General features: G+C 39.1%; 1 protein-coding gene across 1 annotated transcript in view; it reads right to left on the bottom strand.

Moving 5' to 3' along the window:
• Window positions 1–2,517: 2,517 nt before the first annotated feature.
• Window positions 2,518–20,090, bottom strand: part of sfxn5a (sideroflexin 5a) — a 23,028-nt gene continuing 5,455 nt past the window's right edge. Inside the window, exons 3-14 of the mRNA XM_015047674.1 lie at window positions 18,671–18,748; window positions 18,438–18,464; window positions 16,974–17,028; window positions 16,133–16,158; window positions 15,918–15,971; window positions 15,646–15,702; window positions 15,494–15,559; window positions 13,301–13,391; window positions 10,526–10,641; window positions 9,899–9,984; window positions 5,182–5,299; window positions 2,518–3,265 (exon numbers count right to left, since the gene is read on the bottom strand). Of these exons, the coding sequence (XP_014903160.1) occupies window positions 3,188–3,265; window positions 5,182–5,299; window positions 9,899–9,984; window positions 10,526–10,641; window positions 13,301–13,391; window positions 15,494–15,559; window positions 15,646–15,702; window positions 15,918–15,971; window positions 16,133–16,158; window positions 16,974–17,028; window positions 18,438–18,464; window positions 18,671–18,748 (852 nt within the window). The 3' untranslated portion in view covers window positions 2,518–3,187. The remainder of the gene's footprint in view (window positions 3,266–5,181; window positions 5,300–9,898; window positions 9,985–10,525; window positions 10,642–13,300; window positions 13,392–15,493; window positions 15,560–15,645; window positions 15,703–15,917; window positions 15,972–16,132; window positions 16,159–16,973; window positions 17,029–18,437; window positions 18,465–18,670; window positions 18,749–20,090) is intronic.

Raw genomic sequence — 20,090 nt, 5'->3', positions numbered from 1 at the left:
ATCTCTGATGCGCTACCAGATGCATTTCTTTGATGCTGACTGATTCAAAGACGTTTCTGTTGATCTGGGCGTCGCCGTCAATGCAACTGCGTCTTGTCGGCGGCAACCCGCTGTGCACTGTTCCCAAGGCAACCGCTCAAACATGCCGATTACACAGATCACAACAAAAGATGGAGCATTTATATAAGCCAAGGGATTAAATAAACACGACGATACGGATCTATAAACTGGCTGAAAAAGTTACTCCAGCACTAATGGCAGCAACTTAGACACATGAGATAAGATGCTGATAAGTCTGTGGAAGTGTTTGCTGAAATGTGTTGATCATGATCTCGTTTGACATGATTTCATCTTGACCTGATTTTGTGGTTAATAGACACGGCTTTGCATATAAACTCAACCAGATTTATGACTTGATAAACTGCATCTTTATAAAAAAAAATAATAAAAACATCTTTCAAGTTTGTTTTCTCATAAAGTGTTTTTGATTTCTTGTTGCCCTCGCTGACGTTTCATCAAATAAATGTTAATATAAGACAAAGATCACCAGATTAAACAGAGCGGTTTTAAAAATGAGCAGAAAAAATAGCAATGTAAATCAAACTATTAGGGGGGAGAATTTATCGTATCGTTTATCACCATAAATTTCTTACAATTCTAAGAATTTTGATTTATTGTTGTCATGATATATTCCAATTAATGACGTTTAAAACTGTCTTTATTGTTGCGTTTCATGGTTTTACTGAAACCCATAATGTTTTATTTAATGCTTTCAGCTCAAGCATCAATAAATGCCAATACATTTGAAAATACCGTTACTCATTTAATCATGAAATAAGTATGATGTCAGTCTTAAAAAAGGCTACAAAACCCATTTCTAAAACTTTGGGATTCCACTTTTGTACCCTGAGGAATTACAGATGAAAACTAACCTATATGACTAACTCCGGCATGTTATATGATGGGCATTGTCCCTTTTGAAATATATAAACAGCAAAACAGTGAGTTAGTTACAGCTGGAGAAAACATGGACCAATGATGAACCTTCTGAGGAGTGGCCAGTCTACCACGATTACTCCAAGAGCACAGCAGCAGTAATACGTTCTAAATCACAGCATGTCAAGTTTGTACGTTGCCTTCCTACAAAATACCGCTCAATTCTCATTTCCCTTCACAACTCCTTCGGGATTTCTCCCATTGAGTTCAGTTCCTCAAGTAGTATTTCAACAAATTGGCCAATCAACCAACAGAAGGAGAAGTTGTGAGTGATGACATTGGTTTTCTGCACCGTTTTAGAATCGTAGCATGTCTGTAGTTATAGCAATGGCAGCAGAGGAAGTAAGCCATTCAGTCCGTGTTGGCCACACCTCCAAATACTGAATTTACATTACCAGTCATCTGGTTTGGCTCGGCACTTCTCTTTTATGCAGTGGAGGATGGTTGTTTAGGAACAGGATTACAGCGTAGGATTTCCTGATTACATAAATTATGGCCAAACGGCAGCGTTTGGGTCAAACTTTAAACTTCAACAGAGTCCACGCGTCCAGGAAACAATCGTTTCTCGATAGCAGAGGGGCCAAACCCTCAGTATGAAATGAAGTGTAGAACAAGGGACAGGGTTTTACCAGGCTACAGTCCACCCTACCAACCTCAGAACAATGCTGATTAATCAACAATAAGAAAAAGACTGAGTAAAACACAACATCTACAGGTGTTGTAGATGTGGATGGACAAGACAAGGTGGTAGTTTGATGATCTGCGTTGCTTTGTTTTTACATCAGAGCTACTCAAACTGTGGTCCCCAGACGCCCCCCAGTGGTCCGCAAGGTACTGCATGTAAAAAGCCTTTCATTTGCCGTGACTTGAGCTCAAAGTGCAACACGTTCAGCTAATTTACTACGAGACCATGTTTAAAAATATTAATATATAAGTGGTGCTAGGCTGGTTCACTCAAAAGAAAAGTTGAAGACACCGGTGGAAAGAAAACAACGCAAAGACGAATCATATGATTGGAAGAATTTATGTCTGCAGGAATAGTTTTCAGATTCTCAGGGTGAATTGCAAAACTTTGGATTACAGCAGCATGCCATGCAGATCTCCCCGTCATTCTCGCTCGACTTTCTCCTTCCACCGACTCGGGTTGGAATACAAAGACGGGTCGTTCTGAAGAGCACTCTCTATCGTATCGTCAACCCAGCTGTTTGTGCTTTCAGAGTAAAGCAAGTTCCAAAACAAAGATATCATCGTCTGAATCAGGCCCGAATTACCAATGTGCATTAAAAAGAAACATGTTTTCAACTCAACAGTCTTAAGGTTGTACCGGGTCTAATTAATTATTGTTCATTTCAAAACCTTACTGAACACTAAACTAACATGAAAAGATAATTCACTTTAAAAAGCGTTACTTAACTTGCTTTTAAATAAGTATAACTTCGTAGTCAATAATCTTGGATCCAGAAACAGCGATGCTTAACGTTACACACTAAGTTTCAGTGAACAGAGGTAAGGGGGCAGACAATGAGGTATGCTCTTTATTGTAAGTATGTGGAATTGAAAAGTTACAAAGTCGGACATTTTCCACCAACCATGGGTTGGCTGTAGCTACAAAAAACATGTTTTTTCAAGTTTATTTTTCGTCCCTTCAGAAAATCCCTGAAACTTTCATTCTGAAAGCGACAACACAACTTTTTTGGTGGAGCAGCAGAGGAAAACGGAATAAAGTTTACTGCTGAGCTGTTAAGGCTTTTCTACATTCACTTTGTTCAAGAAGTTTTGTTTTTTTTGGGGGTTTTTTTCGTAAAAACCTGTAAAAATTCCAAACTATTCTAAAAGTCGACTTATTATCAGCATGGAGTTTTCTGCAAATGTTTTGAGTTGCTTTTTTTTTTTTTTTTTTTAAAGCTGTTAACTTTCCTGTTTTGAACAGGTTGCGCAGCAGCCAGAATTAGCCTTTAAGGCTCGAGTGGTGCACCATTTTTGGCATCAACTCTTAGGTAAGTCTTCGTGTTGTCGCGTTGCTAATACTTCGAAGGCGTTGTGATGTACATTTAGCTGTCGCTGTTGACCGTTATCTCTGCGTTGTCATGCGTTGTCGGGATCAGCTGCTGTTTTGTGAAAATGCGAGCTACCTCCTCCACGTTGGCAGCGTTGGACGGCGGGGGTCGACCCGCCGGTCGGGAGGGAACGCTCACAGCCCTTTGTTGTACGTCAAAATCTGACAATCTGTCGCCGCCGCGATCTCTGGCTCGAGCTGATTGGCGCTGATCTGTGGGAGTCAAAGAACAGAAAAAAAGAAAGAAAAAGGTCAGTCGCACGAGTGGAAATATTTCGCACGAGCAATTAGATGATGAGTTTACGTCATCTACGTCCAATACATACTCGGATCTATACTTTGTAAGCGTAGCTTGTGAGCTTTGCAACTGTTTTTATTCCTTCTTTTTTTTTTATCGCAAGCAAATATTCTTTAAAGCTTTTAAATGTTCTCCATTTGCCGCTAATGTGCAAAAAGAGCCAATTTGGCAGATTAAAGTCTAATTTGAGGTTTACGTCTCCTAATATTTGAACCAGAGACAGATGGCTGTCGGAGTTGGAGGCAGAATCCTTAATCAGACATCTTGCTAGGTGTGAAGTGGGGAAGTGGGACAAATTGAGTAGGCGGGGGGTCCCGGAGAGCAGGGCATTCTTGTTGCTTATTGGGGAGATTTTCCTCCTTCTTTTTCATCTGCTATTCCTGCGAAAGTGCAGAAAAAAGGGAGAGAAAAACAGGCTTTTCACAGGACCGTTGGCGGCACATATGTCTGAAGTTTTCTCCTTTTTTTCTGCCATATGGCTGTCTGAGCTATTTCCAGTGGGTAATTAAATCCTAAACATTTTAAAGCCAGAGCTGGCTGGCTCATGTCAGCAAGTCACTTGGCAAGAGAGACAACACAAAGACGGAGCAAAATCGGGCGAAAAACAAATTTTTTTTTTTTTTTTTTTTTTTGCGCCGTTGCCGATTAATGAGCAGGATTGGCAGCGTTCTGAGCCAATGGGGGCTAAAGTTAGATCTCAGCCCGCTTGGCCTGGATGGCACTGGTGGCAGTGAACAACGGGACAACACGGGGTCGAGTCTCAGAGGGCTACGCCTCATTACAGAAACACTGAGGAAGTCGGGGAAAAAGGCTTCTGTCGGAAACTGAAACCCAGTCAGGAGCACATAGTCGATACAGGTACAATTTAAAAAACATATTAGAATAATAATAATAAAAGAAATCACTTTCAGTCACCAGGTCACTGAGAAAATGTCCTCTTGGTTTTGATCATTTGTTTTAATGCCACTGGTTTCCACAGAACACCACTCGGTTGGGAAACTCCTGAACATTTGATACGTCTGTTATGCGGGTGCGACCTTTACCCCGCCTGCGAACATGCTCACATTTGCTCTTTGGTGTCTGAGAGCTCTCCCAACGACGGGAACAAACAACTCCTCAGCAGATTCAGCTAAACACGCTGGAAACAACATGTTACGTTTAGGAAGCGCAGTCAGGAGGAGTTCAGGAAAAGTTCAACTTAAAAGTTACAAATGAAAAATTCACAAGTTGTTGCTTACATCCCATCGTTTCTGTTACACAAGTAACGAATTTATGTAGTTGTATTTTGATTATTGATGTTTTATGAGTCCTCAATGCAAAAACAAAATCGCCACAAGTATTTTTAGTGTAATTTCTCGTGCAAATGTCTCAGTGCTCTTGACATAAGGCAAAGTTAACTGATGAGTAAATTTTCCTTGTTTTAAGTCAATAATTTCTTAACACTCATGTAAACGTTCTAGTTCCACTGGCAAATTTTTTCACTTATAACATGGAAAGATGTCTTGTTATACGTGAAATAATCTGTCAGTGGAACTAGTAGTTTTATGTCAATATTAATGAATTTACTTAAAACAAGCTCCTACATGTTGCTGAAAAGTTTCTTGGAAGTCAGTTTTGTCTTACCTCAAGCGTACCAAGGTATTTGCACGAGAAACTAGACATAAAAAAACTGAACAACTTTGTGTTTTTGCAGTGCAGGAATGGGACCCTGTAACGAGAGGCTCTGCTGAAGAAAAAATAATAACTATGAGGGGCCATTTTATAGGCTATGGTAGGGCTAAAAAAATGAATAAAAGTTGTTGTAGAGTGGAGCAGCGTAGCTGTGAAGTACCTGAGACATCTGTGGGAAGAGGCTGATGGCGAGCGGCAGAGCGAGGCCGAAGGCAGCCAGACACACCAGGCTGTGGACGGGCAGGACGAGCCGTCGCCGCCGCTGCAGCAGAGGGAGCCTGGAGAAGAGGACACAGTCAGGATCCTTCTGTTTTTATCAAATTTGCATTTGGATACGGCTCCTCAAAGACGTACATTTAGGAAATAAGAACCTTAAGGCAGGTGTTAGACATATGTTTCATTAAGGTCATAGATCAGCATGAAAACTGTTTTTTGTTTATTTGTCTAAAGTAATATTGTCATGTCAGGTATGGTGTTTTCATCAACTGTAAGTGGAAATTTGACCTAATTATAAAATGACAAACCAAAAATGAACTGACACCGAAATTTATGACGATGACCGACGTCATTCCACCCATGTTGGCATTTACAGTGTTTTAAGAAAAATGAAAGGAAAAGTCGATTTTGTCTTAGTTTTGGCCGTGTGTAGCTAAGCTACTCACGGCCTTTTGCGATGTAGCATTACGTGTGCCGCCTGTAGTCGCATGACTCCACCCCATTTCAGTCTGTAACAGGAAGTGAAAGAGACAGTGAGGTTGAGGAAACGGAGGAAATTTCAAATGTTGCAGCGGTGGCGGTAGAGCTGGTCGAGGAGGAAGAGGAGCAGCGCGTTGCCCCCTCTCGAAAAAAGAAGTGATGTAAATCATTTGGCAACATTTTGGGTTCAGCAAAGACGTTAGAAGTTATTTTACACTTCTAAACTTGTTCCATTGTGCAATAAGTCTGAAATGGGCTGTATTATGTTTCCCAGACACATGGTGCCCTTTTACAGCACAATCAAATAACCATGTTGCCCTCAGTTGTAAAAATCCTTCTTATATCAAATATGACTTAAAAATATTGACTCTGTAATTTAACGCCTTGAAATTGGGCCTCTGTCTCTTTAAGAAGCTCCTGCTCTTTCTGAAACTCCGCCTTCAGACAGTCATCACAACATGGCTCCTCTATTAACCCTTTAAAAACATTTTTACCAACATTATATTGAGAAGTATCTCCTATAATGAGCTCAGCAGATGCTCTGCTCCACCACCTGTTTGCTAATTGCTGCTGGCTAGTCTGAAGGAGCTGAGTGGGGGAGACACAGAAGTCGTGTGTAAACAGCAGCTCCAAAGAGGAGCTGTGTCCTGAACGCTGAGCTAGGTCCACCCAGGTGTTTTGCTCAGCTGAATGGTTGCCACGGAGATTAAAGGATTTCTCAAAATTTCATGAAAGTATCAAAGCAAGAATCCAGGTTTGTTTTTGATGACGGAAAAATGTTATAACAGCTCAAAAAAGGTGGTTTAATGTAATACTGCCCCTTTAACAACTAAACACAATTTTTTTTTCATGTATTTGCAGACACTGTAGCTTAAAAGTTAATTAAAGAAACAAGTAAAATGTAAAAATATAATTGCGGTCCTGGGGAATATAAATATCCGTGAAGTATTTATGCTGACATTCTTAATTTTTGGGTGGATTAGTGTTATTCAATTTATTGTTAGAGAGATTAATTGCTCAATATATCATGATATTGATTTCAGAACACATTGTCCAGCCCTTATCATCATCAATAAAGACTTAAAGACATCCGCTTGTATGCAATTAATCTACATGATATTTCACTTTGTCATTTTACAAATGAGGAACTGGTTATTGAATTATTATACAGACATTGAATTACTACACTTTATAAATAGTGCCTGGCAGAACGCATTATTTTCTGCATTCGTCTTGTGAAGCACAGTTTCTGCTCTGCTCCCCCTGCCTGCCTGCCACAGGATAATCTCCTGTTCAGTGTGTGGGACAGCGAACTCAGCAGGAGCTTGAGAAGGAGCCGCTCCTCTCTCCTCCACCAGCGACGCTCCCCTCCCCTCATGGCGAGGAAAGCTACTGCCTAATGAGGGAGCTCATTAACACATATGGCTGCCATGGTTTAATTAGGCTGCATACACACACCAGCATAGATGCACATCTTGCAGAAGTGCATTACGAAGAGAAAAGTTGCTGCACGTTATTAAACGCAAGTGGTAAAGGTAAAGTAGGCTGTCCTTAATAAAGGGGAAGAGATAAGATGTCGTAAAGACATTATTGACAAATGAATGTGATTCTGGCTGTATTTAAATGCTCTTATGCAACCCACGCACTGGGCATGCTCAGGTTGACTTTGGACAACTGGAGATGTAGGGAATCGCTGGCCGCCCGTGAGGCCATGTTAACTTTAACGTGTTCTAATGGCTGCGTGCATCATCCAACCCGATTTTCCGTCACGTTGAAGCCAAATCGGATCCAGTAGATCTCGGCTTTAAACGAAAAAAACTGTGGGATGCTAGATTGTAATTGATCCTTGTGGCTGTTGGTTATTCAAAGATTACAAATTATGCATTCCCTGAGCTCTAGACTTGGAAACCTGGAACCTTATTTTGAATTTACCCACTAGCTTCTCAACTATCATCCCAGTTCAGACCTAACAACACTGCTGTAGTCCCGGTGTCTTCTTGACCTAAACTGCTAACCTGGTCATTGTTTCATCACATCTCTAAAGCCACGAAGTCACTTAACCCCAACATCAGTAAGGCTTTGTTACCGGGGTGATGGTGGTAGGTGTCCCATAGTCGGAGGGTTGCCTGTTCAAATCCCTGTTCACTCTGTATCTGACACTTCACTCAACTGCATACTTTACTCGACCTTCTGACTGCTGTTTTTGATGGAGGTCAGAAGGTCCGATGGCGCTGGTGTATGGCAGTCTCACCTCGATCAGACTGCTCCAGAGCAGTTGTAGCTACTATCCAGTAGCTTTCCGCCTTCAGTGTGTGAATGTATTCTTGAACATTGAGTGGCACTTTGAGGTCCTCTGGACTTGATAGAGTGCTGTACAAGCACAGGCCATTCACCATTTGTAGGGCTTTGATGATTACGTTTGGTGGCTCACAGATGAAAAAGCGGTGGGCCAACTATACTCACTTGCATATTGTGATGATACCTTTTACATAAGCTATAAACATCATCCAATAGCCAACTCCCCCTGTCTAATTCTGGTCTCTTGCTACAGAGTGTTCCCAATCTGAGGCACAGATCACCATTCAACCAAGTCATCATTACCACTATTCAGTTTTCTCAGTAAACCTTTTCTTAAACCTGTACTCGTGTGTGCAAGTCACAGTAACAAACCATCAAAGATCACAGATAAAAAACACATTGAGATTGAGATTATGATTGGATGCTTTGTGCCACTCCTATAAGATATTAAATTATTTTAATATAACTGCTAATGCATGTTTCTTAAAAATAAAGGGTCAGGGTGTTTCTTTCACTTGTGACAGTAACTCATATTTTCACGCTGCTGTTATTTAATAGCATTTGTTATGGAGGGTTTTTTTTTTTAAGGTAATGCGTCCAACCATTGAAAAGTATGAAGCCCTCGAATAGCAACGAAAACAGTGACGCTGTAATATTGCTGCATTACAACATCACCTTGTTCCTGAATCATAAAACGTCACTTTTGCCTAAATTTGGGAACTGTCTTCTGAATGAACGTTGCCTAATACACTCATGGCTGTGCATGAGAGCAGATCCTGCTGTCAGTCCAGTGAACATGTTCTCAGCAGAGCAATCCATCACTGAGGGGCCGCCTGGGGGACCTGTCTCTGTCCCCTTGTTCTCGCCCCATTGAGAGCCAGTGAAGGCAAGCTGACATAAAGGAGAGTTGAGAACTACACACAAGGAAGGCTCAGTCGATCTCACAGCTCCCCACCGACACGTTTACGCACCAACACCCCCCACATGCACACTCCTTCTGTCTTTCTCTACCTCCCCGTTCAGTTACTCAGGTGCCAGGAATCCCAAACACACCTGGAGAGCAGGCCGCGCCGTCTGAGCCCGCCCACTCAGAGCGGTTGGGACAAGTGCTGTCAGGGATTCCCAGAGGTCTCTGCATTCCTCTCCTACACTCCGCTGATCCGAGGACGACCAACTAAACGCGTCACGTCATAAACACGTCATCACCACAGTCCTGAACAATGCTGTGTCTCACTGCAGAGGAAGTGTCTGATGGAAGACGTTTATGAAACCATATATTTTGTTGAGAGGTATCCATGTTTTTACTAGTGCATCATTCATTGTATGTGATGGAGAAAAAAAAGTTATTGCTCTTATAACCACACTTAGAGTAAAACTAATTTCTGCTCAATTCAGTGATTAGCGACATTTTTTGTAATTTTTTTGAACCACAGACCTGGACTGACCTGATGCAGCTTATTTTACAGTTCTGTCATTTCATCACTCTGTAGTTTTGTCATGACTTTTCCGATTTGTAGCTACCAAGAGGATGTTCCATACCTCCTCTGACAACTTTAATGTTTCATTTAACTATTTATTCCTAGTATAAACAAATAGGAAGAACCTAAATGCATCTAAAAGTTTGATGGATTTGAACAAAGAAAAACCAAAAAAAATAATGATTCTTTTCAATCCAGTCATGGAGGATTTTTCAATTTAATCCCAATATCATCCAAACTAAGATTTTATAACAATTTTTATTTTTTTTTAAACAAGCTCAAATTAATTTCAGATTATTTGATGCATGCGACGGAAACATTATCCAAATTTAAATCCAGTGTTCAGTTTCCAGATAGATTAGAAATTTTCAACAAAGTCGAAATTAGTGGAAGAGATTTTCTTACTTTTCCAGAACGGCCATGACCATGGGTGGAAGCACCATGATGGGCATGGGCATGACGACTCTGGTCAGGGCCGTCTCTAAAAGTGCCTGTCACAAAAAGAGCAAACTCTTAAAATGTATACAACAATACAGTGACATTTTTGTTTTACTCAATAACAGGTAAGAAAATATGTGAAGGAAAGTATAAAACCAGACAGCTGTTACAGAAATGGGGCAGCAAGGTGCTGCCAATGAAGCCTTTAATTGATGCAACAATTAAAGCAGAAGCTTAGGCAGCTGGACTTTGTAAATATTCAGGTGTGTGTGTGTGTGGGTGTGTGTGTGCATGTGTGATCACAATGTCAGAGTGAAAACATATCAGCTATAATTCAACAGAAACATTATTGGGCCTGTTGGGAATGAGTTATATATATAAAAAAACACACACAAAAATACTAAGTGATAAATATTGACATTCGTTTAGCATTTTTAGCCTTTTAGGTCATATTTTTCTCAAATTATAACCTAAAATGCCAAACATTAGAACTGGAACGGAGCATTTATTTATTTTGTTTTCTTTTTCATAACTGCATGTAGAGTCCTAATAAATAATAATAGAAATAAACAGAATAAGATCTTTGAGACATACATGCCTCGCGGCTATCTTAGACGTTCCCACCACCTTCCCGCTGTCGTCAAGCACATCGATGCCGTCAGACAGCTCGGTGTGCCTCATCAGCACCACGTTGCAGATGTTTGCACTCGCTGCGAAAAGAAATTACATAAGTAAAAGAAAGTCTTTGTTGTTTGAAGTGGCCTACTAAGATGTTAATGTTTCCCCTTTTTCAAACAACCATGCAGGGTTGACTCAATCATTCAGATTCCTGTCAGGTTGTTGGGGGTTTTTTTTTTACGTTTCTCTAAATTCCTGACAAATGTGAAAGTCTATCTTTGATAAAGCTGAACAATTCATGGTGTTCATTGTTCATGGTGTCATTTTTATTTTGAAATCCAGAATTTATTGTCACTTTCTCCAACTTCAGCTGTGAGAAAAGCTCTTTTTTCCAGTCTCTCATCTGTTTATTATTCTGTGTAAAGTTGGGCATAAAATATTATTTAACAGAGCGACAACAGGGTTTCTGCAGGTTTCACAACTCAAATTCATTATGAATGAAATTTCAGACTTGTACTGCGACAGAAACATTTTAGATCTACTTAAAATGTTCAACTTAAATGTTTCTGCGCTACACAAAAGATAAACTGACATTAATAAGTTGTGTTGACTTTTTATTAATTTTGCTATATCGCCAATAATTGAGTAATTGATGGTTTTTTAAAGTTAGGATTTAAAAAAAGCAGAAGAGGAGACTACTTCCCAGGGTGCTTAGCAGCAAGGTTTTTGCATCTTGTGTTGCTCCGTGAGTCAGATGGTTGCAAAAGTTGAAGACAATGTCTAATTATTAACATTATTTATCTTTTCTAGATAAATGTTTCTGAGCAGAATTCAGTGTGATGTTTAATAATGTGCATCATCAGATCAGATATTTTATTCAGGCTGTTCATGTTCAAGTTATTCTAGATGAAAACAAGTCATTGTTTCAACCTGAACATAACACAGAAATGTGTGCTTGTTCAATCAGCTCAGGACTGTTATCTTGAAAAATGTTAAAGATTTGGTTTAAATTACAGGATTAATTTATATAAAAAAGTCACAATTCAATATTAATGAGCTTTTAAAAAAAATGTCTAACTCTGTGTTTCTTGTTAAATCCACTTGATGAATTTTAATTTCCGAGTTAAAAGTTTTCTAGTTGACTTTACTTGCATGAGCCTTCGTTTTCAAGTTAAACCATCTTTAAATGTTTATTAATAAGCCAAATAATGTACAAATACATATATAATTGTCAGATAAGACAGAACTGAACCCGACTGAGACTTTGAAACAAACAAAAGAGTCAAATCAGCAACACAACACAAAACACCGGCGAGCCGACAAACAGCGGCCTTATTTATTCACGCTCGCCAAAATGAACACAAATGTATGTTAATGTAGATAGACCTTTCTTCTTGACTCTAATAGGAATGAGGAAAACTCATTTTAGAGAGTTTAGTGCTCTCGCCCCGAGCCTTTTTAATTTAAGACAACGGCGTCCGGAGTTATCTCTGCTGCGCCCCGGAGGGACAGCAGGTTGCCTTGTGAGAGGAATTTAATTAACTGAGACCATTTAATCCAGGATAATTTATATATATATATATATATATATATATATATATATATACACACACATAAAGGACAGATATAATGATTTTGGCAAGGAATGACAAAAAAAAAAAAAAACAAAGCCGAAAGATCAAATTCTCAAAAACATGTTTTGTAATTACCTTCATAAAAGCAATAAAGTAATTGGGGGAAATCGTACTGATAATTACGACTCCTGGATGGCTCAGTGCTGACATTCCCCGTTGTAATTATTTTAAATAATTACATTTATGTGCATTCTAAATATATCTGGTAGCTACTGGGAAATGCAACCAATTGTGACCTAAACAACACAAATACTTTCTAAAGAAAACAAATTATTTGCCAAATTTATTTTTATTTTTTTTAAGCCAGCATGAATTTAGCTCCAGGTATAGTCCAATTTATCTGAATGACAGGCAATTCCTTGATGAGCTTATTACAGGATAAATCTGGCCTTAAGTAACACAATCAAATGGGTGAAAATTCAAACAGCACTTTGGTTTCCCGGGCTCCAATTAGTCCGTTTAATTACCTTTTTATACGGGCCTGCAAACACAACAACTGCAACAACAATGCCCAGACCGAAATCAGGTAAATGGGGCCTTGACATAGACGCCACTTTAGGGGTAATTATACAATTTGTTTGCAGCAGTAGAGTTCCAGCGAGCAGCCAATTACCAGGCAAAGGCTGCACTGCAGAAACCTGTTGATTTAATTAGAAGAGCCGCCACGGCATGGAAGGGGGCTGGGGGGACGGGCGGCAGGCAAACAATTTAATTACGCGCCAGCAGCCCCGGGGCATTGTGGGACACGGGTCTATACCCCTGGGTGTGATTGTAACGCAGGGAGGTGGCACGAAAATCAGCTTTGTGGCTCGGCGCGTATCTGACAAAAGCGAGCTCTCAGCACGTCTAACCCCACGGAGACGAAAACGGACAAATAAAAAACACACAAAAAAAATAAAAGGAAAAAAATCACTCGTTTTTGGGCTTTCACACAGAGAAGTGAAACAGAACTCTACGAGCTCCAAGGGTAAAACAGAGCGTGGTTTTTAGAGGAAAGAAGAAAAAAAAACAGTCTGCATGTCGTTTAATTAATGCTGCAGTGGTCGCTGTTGGTAATTATGGACTCAAACCTGAAGCAAAGGAAATTCAAATAAAGTGCAACTCTTTCTGGACTCACCCACTGCAGGGAAAGGGATGAACCTCTGCACCAAGAGCTTGGTGGTTGGACTTAATCGGTCTGCTTTCTGGATTAAAACATTCAGGCCAACCTGAAGATAAAACACGTGGTAAATCACACGGTTAAGTGTGCAACAAGCAAAAGAAAACACATACTTAGGAACTTTTAAATAAATATTTCAAAGTCCCAAAGCGTTCTAATGAAAAACTAGAACGCCGGCGCAAAAGATAAGTTAAAAAAATAAAAAAACTTCAGCCTCCAGCCCAGCATGGGGCTGTCACAAGAACGGACGTGTAATTGGAGGGCTCTTGCCCCCCTCCCAGTGTGTCGTTCCTCCCTTCAGACTCCCTGGGATCTTTTTTTTTTTATAGTGGTTGTCAAGCCTGAGGCCATCAGCCGGAATACGCCCAGCAGGACCAGTAATTGGCTCAGTTTGAGGTCTTTGTCCCCGATGGAGGCCGTCTCATCCAGGCACACAGGAAGACATTATACTTCTACACGATTAAAGCGGTGACATGGAGGTAGGACAAATGAAAACGGTATTTTGAGAGCTGAGTGCGAGGCTTACGTTGATATTTAAGTTTCTTTAAATGACAAACGAGTCAAGGAGATAAATGTGACGCAGAGAAGGAAGCATGTAAGCAATGTCTCAGGAAAATCTTCCTTCTAATAAGTGGATATTAAAGATTTACTAGTAAAAAAATAAAGTAGACTCTTGTCAAATCTTGGTTTGTTACATAATATCTGATGTCTAGTTAAATCTAAGTAGAGATGGAGCAAGACGCTGTCCAATAACTGGAATGATTTTCCAGTTATTTTCTGATTTTCACCATGCCTGGACCTAATCAGCGACTGGTTGTTTGGAAACTTAAAACAATCCAATCGATTTTCAGTCAGTGAATGCAACATGCTAAGCTTTACAGCAAAACTCTCCAGCAAAGTTAAAAAATAGAATTTTATGAATATGAGTTAATGTAGCTAGGTAGGGTTACTCCACACTCATAGGTGTCAGAATGCACCTTGAAGTTCCTTGCCAGCCACCATATAGAGAAGAAGAAGAAATTCTCCAGAGTGGAAAAAATATTCAAAGTTAGCTTTAACTCTAAGACATGCTGCGTCATGCGTTACCTTTTCTAACCTCATTATATGCAGGTTTGGGACATTTGGAGCTCTTAAGGAAAAGGTTTTCTCCAGGTGGCCTAAGTAATGCTAGCAGCGCTAACAGCTAATATAAGAAGCTAAAGCCGGATGAGAATGTCAACTAAAGAATTCAAATGAAAAAATGTTTCAAACTATTTACCTTCACCTCTGCTCCAAATAGAAAAAAATAGGAATTGTCACAGTGGGAAGGGAAGGAAAAGGGTTTTTTGAACACTGTTAGCCATGTTTCTGAACTGGGTAAAAATCATTTCGACAAAATAAAACCAAAGCAGATTGGAACTAAACAATTTGTGATTTTTATGCAATTTGAAATAAATTCAATAACAAAAATTGAGAAACATTTTTTTTAAATAAATTTACTACTAAATACGGTTGTTATTTCTTAAAATAAACTTAAAATCTACAGGACCAATTGACAGAACTACCCCAGTTATTGATGCAATACAGTCTGTAAGTTACATTTTCTTAAATAATAACAGTTTGATATGAAATCCTTATAGTCGCTTAACCTTTTTAGATGATTACTAACTTCATTATTTAAAATATTATCTATACCACTACAACTACTAACGAAAACAACAACAAGAAGAGCAATAAAGTCAAACACCTTGAACAAGTTGAAATGGATTCATATTTCATTGCATTAGCCTAATCTCACACTCAACACTTTAGTTTTGGTAAAAGGAGAAAAGCATTTGGAGAAAGCCACCAGCTCCATAACTGATGGCAATGGTGTGGAAATACTTTGTACAAACTGCTTAAATTTAAAAAAAAAAAAAAAAACAGAACAGGACATATCTTGATATTATTTCACAAGATACGGTGGTGCCAATAATTGTGCCACTAGTGATGTTTTTTAAAAAAAATTCCCGACATCAGCTTTTTTTTCCCCCCAACACAGATTAAATGCATCTAAAAATAAAGGCTGGATTTTTTAAAATTAAACTATTCAGGGTGCAAATAAATGTGTCTAGGACTGTAAATATGTATGTGCTATAATTGATCAACAACAGACGTAAAACATGAACTCACAGCGATGGAGACCGCACTGGTCACCGCCCCCAAATAGCCCTGGAAGAATTTGGAGAATGGAGCGGGCTGACGAAAGAGCAGAAGACAAGTTGGAAAAACAACAGCAAAATAATAATAATAAAAAGGTTCAGTTCTTATCTCCGGTCAAGTACCTTTGTTGCATTACGGTTGCTGTAGTTGACACAGGCGTTATGGCTCTGGTTTAACCACTGGAAAGGTGAACAGGTGAAATGAAGGAGAAGCTGATGGTAGACGCAATGCTGACTTCTCAGGGTTCAACACATCTTCTGATTTCTGGCACATTTATGTTTTATTACATATTTGCCTAGTTAAAGTAAAATGTATTGTTTTTAAACTGAGGAAACCATACTTGATGTGCATGTGAATATAAGTGATAAAATGATGTTTGTTTTGAGAAAAGTACCTGCCAGAAGATGGTTGTCGCCATTGTTTGATTAGGGAGAAGGAGGCCAATAACCTGCAAAAAACATATTTAATTTGTGAAATAAAAAAATACCCAAGCACAACTTCTTTATTTATGCAAAAAAGTTTATTTAAATTTGTTTATTTAAACAAACAAACAAAAAAAAAAAGAAGGTTAATTTTTGATGACTAAAAAACATGTAAACCAAGACTTACCACTGGAGTGCCAAATGGGACAAAACCTATAAAAGACAATCGGTGTTATGGCTCTAAAAACTGCATTTATCAAACTTACTGAAACTAATTTCTTCTCACCAATTAATAAAACATTTAAAAATATTTAATGTCTTATTGATTAGAAATGCAAGTCACATTTTCTAGAATTTCAGGCGCCATTGGGAACATCCGGTTGTTGATCATGTGACTTGTGTGACGTAAAAAAAAAAAAATTGTTTCATTAAAGTTTATCAAGGTAAACCGATTCTGATACGACTGAAACAACCACCTCATCCTAGCATTAAAACTTTTTATTGAAAAACGAGAGTTCTTTCGAAAGTGACGTGTTTCCATTAAGCAAATTTATTTTCAATATGGTCAATGGAAACTCAGATTAAATGAAGGGAACTATAAAAATGGAGTCAGAAAACTCAACCCTAAAATGTTAAGTTTCTGCTAACTGTGTTGTTATCCTCCAGAGCATTGGCTTGTTCTACAGCTGATTACTTTATCTTCTTCAACCACCCAGCTCTTCATCTCTCACTTACACCCACCTTCGGACTTACAGCAGTCGCCGCACAAAAAATAGATGGGCTTATTTTCACAACCAAAACACTCCTTTTCGCTTCTTGAAAAATCCGGAGACACTCTCCGCCACCGCAGGAGAGAGGTTTTAATCAGCCCCCAGCTGAGTGTGACCTTTCCAGGACCCGAGACAACCCGAAGAGCCCCGTTGAGCCCTGACAGGTCCCAGGGGGAACGACGCCTCCATGTTGGACCACATAACAAGCCCCCCAGATCCCACGTCCCCCACGTCGACTTCCATGCCGAGGCTTTCTACCTGACATCCGAAAGGGCATGAGGATCTTCTCCCCCGTGTCGGGGTGGATGATGGCCTGTAATGAAAGCACAATCAGACGATAATGAGGACAAAATGATTCAGACCACTGTAATTCACAAGAATTACTTCCCAGAAGGGGCAATAATACCACCTTTATTACAGTAGAACCGGTGCCTCCCATGTGCTACAGAGACGTTGCTAGTCATTATCTGCTAACCTGAGATGAACCATTTAGAAAAAGTTCTGACCAAATCACCTCACAATCGTAACGTGGGTACAGACGTATCTTTATGACTTTTATTTGATCCGGTTCAGTAGTTAGGATGTGTTCACGCCTGATAGTTCAGTAGACTTGTTTGGATTGGGGAACAAAGTTGAACATTTTGCTATATTTTCAGCTGCTGTCGTTCGCTTTCACACTACACTCAAACCATTTGAAAAAGCTGTTCACCTCCTCGCCTGTGGTGGTGCTGCACCAATAATTGTTGAAGGAAACGACACAGAACTTCTGAACACAACTTCCTTTTTCCACATAATGTAAACAAAAATGGACTAGCATCAGATTTTAGCTGTTGTGGGATTTTTCTTTTGTCTTCGGCAAAAGATCTTGCCCCGTTTCTTTAGCTAGCGCCAGGCTCACGCTTTGGTTTGGTTCTTATTTCCCAGAATTCCCCGTACTTTAGTTCATTTCCTGCTTTTGCAGTGGTCTCAATCATTTGAACAGCAACAGAGTTCACTTCAACTGAACTGAACTGAGGTTTTTAGGCGCACCAGTTAGCTGTTTTGGTCCACATCAGAGTACAATCATGCATTCACACCTCCCCAAACAAACCAGAATAGATGCAATCAAACTAGAGTTCAATTAAAGCCAAAATTGACTAAACAGGGCTTGTGTGGCTTTGCTGTCACTTCTTTGTATACTTGTGAATAATATTAGCAAATGGCAACTTCAACCAAAATCTCCAGAATTATTTGCCATCTTTCAAAACCTGCTCGTTCTGCCCTGACCAAACGGCACATCAATCTGAATAAAATGTTTTCGTTAACGATTAACCAATCTGCGGCTTTGTGGCAGATTTCCAGTCACCGATTTGGAAAAGCCTCCTTTTCAACTCCCCTGTGATGTGGGGTCGTAGGTCGGGTGTTATTTGAACTTTAAAGGTACTAATCGTTAGCGTTTAGACACGTCGTTCTTGCCCAATGGAGAAAAAGAGGAGATTTTAGATTAAAACGGGCAAATCGCTCATCCAGCCCCAGTCAAGTGTAAAATCATCAGGTCTTGATCACCAGTCAGTTTTCTGACTGGTTACTCTGAGCCTAATTTGATGGGATCATGTAACAAATAAAGCTTTGTTCCAGTGTTGTTCCTCTGATATCTGTACAGCACTTCAGAATGCCGTGTATACAACACAGTGTAACAGTGAGCCAAAAGGCTATTAAAAAAAATAAAAAATCAATTCTTACCTGCTTTATTTTCTGGGCTTCCCATAGCTGTTGAAATCAGAGATGAAAATTAAAATTGTCCTCTGGTGTAAACTTTCAAAAGCTGGTTTATGGCTGTCGCTAAAGCTAATAGTTACAGTTCATCATCCACCAAAAGTAAAACTTGAGTTTGTTTTTACACAAATTTTCACACATTATGTTTTCATTTATAGCCATATAGAAATATTTGATAAAAAGACAAGATCTGTGTTTACCTCGGCGTCTGTGACTCCTGGAGGCAGAGTTCCTTGTCTGAAGCTATCGAGCAGCTTAATGCAATCCTGCAGCCGCTTCTGGTGTGACAGAAGGGAGATAAAACGGAAAGCTACACTTACTCAACAAGTCTCATCAAAATCTTTGAGCAGATTTTCAGACGACAAATATTTTCTACTGAATGGTAATGAGCTTTTTTTGTTGTTGTGTTACAATCTAATAATATGCAAACACAAACCTAGAAATTGCTACTATCAACCTTGGTATATGTTAGCATACAGCATCTGGCAAAACTAATTCATACACCTTCAACTTTCAAACATTTTTGACACTTTAAAAGCAAAAATGTCTGGGCTTTGAGTGGAACAGTGCGAGATGTGGATGCAGGACAATAAATACACATGAGTATTGATTACATTAAGATTATTTTTGACAACCCTAGTGCTGATAAAGCTGTCTGTGGCAGATGAGCTCACGTTCATTTGAATCACAGCCGTCACTCATCACAGCAGCCGGGCTGAGGCTGCCTCCTGCAGGGCTCCAGAGTGAAAGCTCACACTTTTTTTTTATGTACTTTTAGGAGCATTTTTACTATAATGTACTTTTTACTTTTACTTGAGTATTTTTATTATGAAGTATCCGAGTAATATTTCTGGATTTTCTACCCACTGAATGAAAAGCAAACATATTTTAACCAAAAATTCACCAGACACAGACACACACCTGTTAAACTTCCACAAGTTTAATATTGAGAGAAACGTATATGGAAAAAAAATATTTTGCTTGATTTAGTCATTTCTTGTTACTTCTATGAATTATTGTCAATGTTGTCCTTTTCCACTTACCCTGAATATTTTGATCCACCTGATGATGTCATTTTTAAATATTAAATGATCATTTCATCAGTTCCTAGGTACTTGAGTAAACTTTTTACCAAATACTTTTTTACTCTCACTTGAGTAATTTCTTGGACAGCTACTTTTTACTTTTACTTGAGCAAAAACATACTGACGTAGCGCTACTTTTACGTGAGTATAAGTAAGTGAGTGGGGACTGTGAGTTTTCATGGGCGGCAAATGATAAAAGAATGAAACGACAACAAAAAAAGATTTCATTTCACAATATTTCATTGTGGAAGTTAAAAGAGCAACACCTCAATTTTTAATTCATTATTAATGTAAAATTGTGAATGTGAAAAATGAAATATGTCTAAAGGACAACTGGCTATGGTTTCTGGGCCAGTGGATGTAGAGACCAGTGAAACTAGTGAAGACTTATTATACAGGTTCATCAAAAAAAAAAAAAAAAAAAAAAAAATTGGAATATGCAGACTTTTTATCACTCAGAAAGCAGAGCTCATATTTTACATTTATTCATTGCCGAGTGAAATATTTCAAGCCTTTAGTTAAATAATAAAAACCC

Source organism: Poecilia latipinna, unplaced genomic scaffold (assembly GCF_001443285.1).
Source record: "Poecilia latipinna isolate Pla-1442-1.1 unplaced genomic scaffold, P_latipinna-1.0 Scaffold838, whole genome shotgun sequence".
Lineage (NCBI taxonomy): Eukaryota > Metazoa > Chordata > Actinopteri > Cyprinodontiformes > Poeciliidae > Poecilia > Poecilia latipinna.
The sequence above is the reverse complement of the archived record's forward strand: the minus strand, read 5'-3'. Positions and strand labels throughout refer to the sequence as shown.